The 7,138-nt window shown below is 32.5% G+C and overlaps 1 protein-coding gene across 1 annotated transcript; it reads right to left on the reverse strand.

Moving 5' to 3' along the window:
• On the reverse strand, positions 5,057 to 6,847 carry LOC105166722 (ethylene-responsive transcription factor CRF4-like). The gene has a single exon (XM_011086179.2). The coding sequence runs from the start codon at positions 6,314 to 6,316 to the stop codon at positions 5,198 to 5,200; it is 1,119 nt and encodes a 372-aa protein (XP_011084481.1). The 5' UTR covers positions 6,317 to 6,847; the 3' UTR covers positions 5,057 to 5,197.

The following is a 7,138-nucleotide window of genomic DNA, read 5'->3' on the forward strand; positions in this document are numbered from 1 at the left end:
ACACTCGATATCCGTGCTGAAGAAATTAAATAAAGTATATTCTTTTATTATAGTAGCATCGCAAAATAAAATAAAAACAGCACATATATAGTATTTTAAAAAAATAGAAAATATAGAAATTACATGTTGATAATGACTATTTCCCACATGAAATTACATTTATACACTTACGAGAATAGATGAGTTAAGAAGAATAAGGGCATTTTTGTAAATCTACTTAATGCTCACCAAGCTAATTCTTCTGAACCCCTCGCATTTAATAAATATTACGGATATGTATGTTTATTTGAATAAGCAGGAAAAGGGCATTTTAGGTATTTTAATAGCGATGAAGTGTGTGCCCAAAGTCATCACACATAGCCACTCATCTTAATGCAGGAGTTGCAGTATATTTGGTGCAAGGGAGTGCCCCAGTATACTGTTTTATTCTTCTTTTGGAAAGTTTGTCTAATTCAAGTAAACGGCCAAAATTAATTGCTAGTGCGACATGAGTTGACCGTAAAAAATCGGGTCACGTCAGCACAATATAAATTTTGTAAAATTTTTTAATGTCTTTAAATTGAATATTATTAATTAATATTTATAGAATTTGATAAGATCATCAAAAAATCTGAATAAAAATTTATATTTACTTCCGACTAATTCATTACTGACCAAACTACTCTTATAAGAGTAAAAATGTACCTTTTCATATGCATTAGTGTGTGGATATGTATAAGGATTATTTGGTTAGAAAATAATTATTTGACCTGCAATAAGGTGATTGGATGTAAAAATGAATTTTCAGTTAAAAAAAATCTGAAATCAACAAACTAAAGGATGGATCTCTTTGTTGGTGGAAAACAAACGTCAAGGTATTAGATGTTATTTTTCAAGCCACGTGAGGTTTGCATGTTATTTACACCAAATCTCAGGGAAGGAACGTGTAATTGCCCCTTATCAATAACGATTATATATAATTAACTAGCAACTATTATTACAATGGATCAACAACTACTATTAAAGTAAACCAATACCTACACATTACTAAAATTTGAACTCATAATCTTATGATCATGAAGTCTCAATTTCATCAATTATATTAGGCAATCGTTATTTTAATTTTAACTTCTTGAAAAAACAAACTAACTATTTAACAGAGATGTGTGGAGGATAAAAAGTGTGGCTTTCACATCTCATAAAGACTTTGAAATACACACCATATGAGTGATCAAAACACACACAAGGGACCACAAATAATCATTGTTAATGTGTTCTTAAGCATTTCAACCAACACAATACAAAAGGAAAATGATTGGACCAACAACATAAATAAATATATATATATATGTTTAAAAAAACAACAATATATAAATATATATATATAATAAAACAAATATCCATCTCAAGGAAATTACAAAAACCCAAAATTAATTTAGCCTAATAACTAAGAGGCATGCATATTTATATTGAAAAATAAACTATTAAAGTAAATTACAATGAACTCTTGTAAAATTTATCATAATTTTAAATATTTTATTATTATTTAAATAATTATAAATATTTTTTAATGCATATGTCGCATTGCTATTTTTTTTTTTAATTTTACTTAATATTATTTTTACAGGTAATCTTAATCATACTTATTTATAGAAAATTGTTGTCATAAATGAATTACTGTGTATGGCAAGAACTGAATTTTCTATTTTAAATATTATTTTATTTTTAATAAAATATGTGATGTTAATTTTATATATATGGCGTAATATTAAAAAAATAAAAAAGATAATAAAATTAGATATAGAAAATTGAATGGAAGAAAAGAGGTAAAAGGTCACGTGAAGAAGAGAACATCATCATGACTACAACTGTGAAACACAAAGTAAAAATGAGCAGTGAAACAGTGTTGTTGGAGCAGATCATAATAAATAATAGTGAACAACATCACAACTTTGAACTAATCATTACATTATCATTTCCACAATCTTTTTGTCTACCCTTTTTCCTGTAATAAATATATACACACACAAACAAAAAAAAAGAAATTACACTAAACTATTAATTAGATATAGTGCAAAAATAATTCAATTTTTAAAATTAAATTTTTTTATTAGCTTTTGTATTAATATTTTTCATCTTTTATCAATTTACGTAACGCTTCAACGGTCAAGAAGAATCAGCAATTATGCAAAATATATAGAAAATATAAATATACTTTTTTTTTACATTGATGAATTTATATCAAAATGTCAAATAAAAATGAGTATTAGTAATGAATGAAAATTGTGATGTTTGTTTCGTTTTTTAAGTTCTGTAATTCAAAGTTTTTCAATTTTAAATTTTTGATAGCATGCCAAGTCAAGATAATTACTGCACTCCTCTTCAAACAATGAGCGCAAAATACAAAAGGTAATAAATTATAAATTACTATACAAGTAAATCAAAACCGAACTTGAATCCCAAATCTTTACCCAATGAAATAAGTCTTTCCACGCCCCAAGATCGACAATTACACAAAGGTGAACTTTTTTCACAAATTCCGTACGAATCATAACTCAATCTCATAATATTCCAGTCAACTATTATTGACGGCTAACCCCTAACCCCACATACCAGAAAAAAAATAGTACTTGTGAAAAAAAAAAATTTCTTTAGAGTTAATTCTAAATGTAGAGTTATAGAGTGTTTGTGCGGAATTATAAATTTTTCACCAAACAATTATAAGATATTTGAAAACATATGAAATACTTAAAAAGAAATTAAAGATTTTCTTAATAGTTAAAAATATTTTATAAAATATACAAACTTATGAAATTATAAAAATTTTTTGAGTAAGTTTTGCCAAACACCCTCTTAAATCATTTTTTCAACCCAAATACTGAACATTTCGAATCTCGAATTCGCAATCACAAAATTATGAGTTAGACCTTCAATTTATTTATATAAAATACAAATATATATATCTTTCTATTATTAATTGAAAAGGAGACTCTTACAATACATATCCTAGTTGCCAAACATGAATTATCTAAAAAATCCTTAACTATAAGTTTTCCAAAAATAATCATATATTTTATTAATTAATTTAATTCATAATTTCTTTATTCATACACATTTAAAATCAATTTTATTAAATTTTATCAGCTTGAATCCTTTTTTATTTTTTATTTAATTAAATAAATATAATAAAAAATTAAATTTAGTTGAGGGAGGGGGGAGGGGGGGTTTAAAGGAGAAGTTTGAGAGAAATTAGGATGGAAAAGTCAAATATTTCAAATCAATACAGTTAAATAACTAACTGTGCAAAAATAGGTGTGGAGACATCATGATTGAATGGGGGGTTGGATGCTTTCTGCCTGCATGGATGACGGAACGTGTGGGCTGAGCTGCGCGTGGGTATCACTACTCAGATTCATCTTCTCAATCTAAATTAATTAATTAATATTATTATTATTATTATTATTAATAACAATTATACTTTACAAGAATTTGATTTAATTTAATTTAATTTGGATGCATTAATCATCATTATTATTTGACTCTATATTTATTATTATTATTATGTTGGAGTGAAATATAAGTAAGTGTCATATGGCTTTGAGCCCATAGGTATCATCAACCCCTTCATCAATTTTATTTTAATTAAAGTATTTATTTTATTTTATTTTATTTTCCAAAAAGTTGGGAGATTTTTTTTTTTTTTAAATAATGAGCAAATGAAGTCACTTTTGAACATATGGAAATGAATAATTACACAGTGGGCTATGAGGTTTTAAGTAATTATAGAAATTTTATGTGGAGTTAATTAATTATATTAAATATATCAAGATATTGAAAATATTGTTAGATTTAGTTAAGTTATTTTATTTTGAGGTTCTCACAAATGATGTAATTAAAAATTAATTTTTTGGCTAATAAATATTCACTCAGCAGTTAAAGCCGAGGTCTTAAAATTTTAGGTCTATGATGTTATAAATTCGAATCTCATTAGATGTGCAAGTATTTAGTTCAGTTGCATGAGGTTCTTATTCTTTATTCATTACATTAATTTATTTTTTTATGATTGTACGTGATAAAGATGGGGTGTTCGACTAAAGTTATTTAAAATATCGTATAAATTCATATAGTTTTATAAAATATTTTTAGGATTTATAAAATTTCAATCTTATTTAGAAAAATTAAAATTTTAAAGTATTTGAATAAAATAAAATTATAAAATTTATAAAATTTATAAAATTTTAACAATGAAATTTATAATTAATTTGAAAGAGTTTGTTAAAATATTAAAAAAAAATAAGCCTACTGTTTTTGAACAAGCTTATAAACGCATAAAATTTTCTTTTTCTATAAAAAAAACCTTTGTAGCATTTTAAAACATATTTTAAACGGGTTACAAGCTTGTTTAGATCTAAAAAACCTAAAAATATTGATATAAAATTAAAAAAATTTCTTCTTTTCGTCTCATCAGACTTCTCACGACTTTCAAACAATGTGAAACTGAAACCACCAACCCCACCGGCCATCACACCACCCCAACACCTGTCAAGAACCTCGACCACCCAAACATCAGTTGTCCTCGATAAAAAATTAAAGCATATTTATCCGCATTCACTGCTCCAAAAATCGGAAAATATTAACTCCATCGATATGAATGCGGATAAAATCAAATTAAATTTTTGCTGTACGTCAATAATTGTGAACCATTCTCGATAATTTTTGCCAACCCTGAATGCCTAAGTCCATCATAATTTGAATTATTGCTACCTCGCTAGCAATTGCTTTTGATACTGCATAAAATACCAAAAGTGGTCATTGTTGGCTCAATGATTGAATCAATTTGAACAATAGGGTGAGGTGGTCACTTAATTTCACTATAGCAAGCAGCTAAACACGACTATGGTCAAATTGAAGCGTAAATCGCGCCTACCCGTGTGGCAATGGGACCAAAGGAATGACACTTTGGCGTCAGATGATCCACACGTTTCTTGTGGAATTTTTTCCTTGACTAGAATTTGGAAAATAATAAACATGTGATGCTACATTTGAGGAGATGACTACATACTCATACAAAATTGAATTTATTCACTCTAAAAATTATTTTATTCTATTTAAATAAAAATACAAGCCGATAGTCGGTACACAAAATTTGCCGTTAATTGGCAAACCAACTATGTAACACTTTTGACTCTTTTTTTTTTTTTTTTTCCCTCTAGGAATACTATAGGACTAATAGAGGATCAACACTAGCTACATCGTTTATGTCTTGAAAATAGTTGTCGACTTCAAGAAAACCAAGATCTTGAAACGTATCCTTAAAATCTCCGAATTCGGCCTCTTGGAAGCTGTTTTTGAGGATTGGGAACTCGTCTAATGACATTGAGAAATCATCGTAGTTGGAAGAAGTCGGGATGTCTTCAAACAACATTTGGTCTTGCGATTGAACATTGAAGAAATCATCCAAAAATGGAATGTCCATAGGCAAGAAGTCGTTTGAGTAATCGGGTACCATGCTCGTCTCCCCTTGACACTCCTCCACTTCATGAACCGGCAAATCAGCCGGACTGGCATCACAAGCCGGCCGGTTCGGAGCATCCTCCAAACCAGTACACGGTTCGCCTTCATTTCCCAATTCTTGCACCGGACCCGACCCGCTCGGTTCAGCGTCTTCACCGGGACGGAGACTGCTCCTGAACCGGAGAACAGAAGTTGGCGAAGACAGATTATGCGACTCGTCCCCGGAATCATAGCCGGAAACCGACGCCGGGTTGGTCTCCGCCGATGAATCCTTCGTTGGAGGAACGGTGAAGTTTGTTAAAGCGTCCGGTCCGCGAAGCTTTATCGCCGCATTATCATAAACCATAGCTGCCTCTTCTGCAGTATCATAAGTACCCAACCAGAGCCTGACCCTTCTCGAAGGGTCTCTGATTTCTGCAGCCCATTTACCCCAGGGCCGCTGCCGCACGCCACGGAACTTCCGAGAGCCGCCCTGTGAGGCGGCCGGAGCCGGCGCCTCCTTCACCTTCATGGGCTTGGGCTTAGCCTGGAGAGTCTCTACAGTTCTGGTCCTGCCATTGGCGCCATTGATGGAATCAGTCGTTGTTTCCATTCTGATCTCGCTGATGTATTTCTTGACACGTTGTCTTGGAAAGAGCTCGTCGTCGTCATCGCTGGAGGAATCCGTGGCGTCAGGGTCGGTAACGGAGATTCTAACAGTTCTTGGGGCAATGAAATTCTGATTATTCTTGGATTGCTTCTTAAGGCTGTGTTTGGAGGGTTTGATGAGTTTCTTGGTGATTTTCTTGTGCTCGGTGTATTTGACTGGACACAACATCTCCATTGATACAGACACGCGGAGATTTGATCTTTAACATACAACAGGAAAAGGGGGACTGCTTTGAGGAGGAGGCAAACAGACCGCAACGCTTCAAGCAGAAGCTTCAAAAACACAGAGAGAATCAGTCTGACAAATGAAAAGAAACAAGAAAACCTCAAAAGATGGGATTTCAAAGGCTAAAACAAGAGAGAGAAAGAAGAGAGAGAGGGGGGCTTTTCATGAGAAAAGTGCATCAACGGGTGAAAAGAAAGAGGTGGTTCTGCAAGAGTTGCAGGAAGAGCATGGGATTTAAAAGGAAGGGTGTTGCTATATCTGCATCGAGGATTATAAGGTAAAGAAATCAGTGAAAATCTCTGGATTCCTGGGTGGGTTTGAGAGAGAGACTCCTAGTTGGGTTTAAAAGGTTTGAGGAAATTGGGAAGAAAAAAGAGTGGGTGAGGGGAAGGAGTCCTTGGAGGGACAGAGTTTTAAGGTTCTGTTTGGAGACTCACAACAACACTGAAATCGCTGTCTTATAGGATCGCCGAAATTGGGAACCCCAAAATTCGGAGACCCGTTTTATTTTATTTTTTTAAAAGAAATGGGGTCTTTAATAATAGAAAGTAGTAAAATATCTAAGTGACGAAGTGGGAAAGTCATAGGTGGTAGACACCGGCCAGCTGGGCGGCGAGAGATTCCGGCCACCGGTGAGGGCCGCGACTCGCCGCGTATGGAGATTGTGGGCTACCGACACGTGGACATGTGGGGGCCAGTACGTGGGGGGGTTGGTCCAATGAATAAGCGTGAGGAGTCGCTGAGTCAGTAGGTCTCGAAGTACGTGTGGGG

Source organism: Sesamum indicum, linkage group LG7 (genome assembly GCF_000512975.1).
Source record: "Sesamum indicum cultivar Zhongzhi No. 13 linkage group LG7, S_indicum_v1.0, whole genome shotgun sequence".
NCBI lineage: Eukaryota > Viridiplantae > Streptophyta > Magnoliopsida > Lamiales > Pedaliaceae > Sesamum > Sesamum indicum.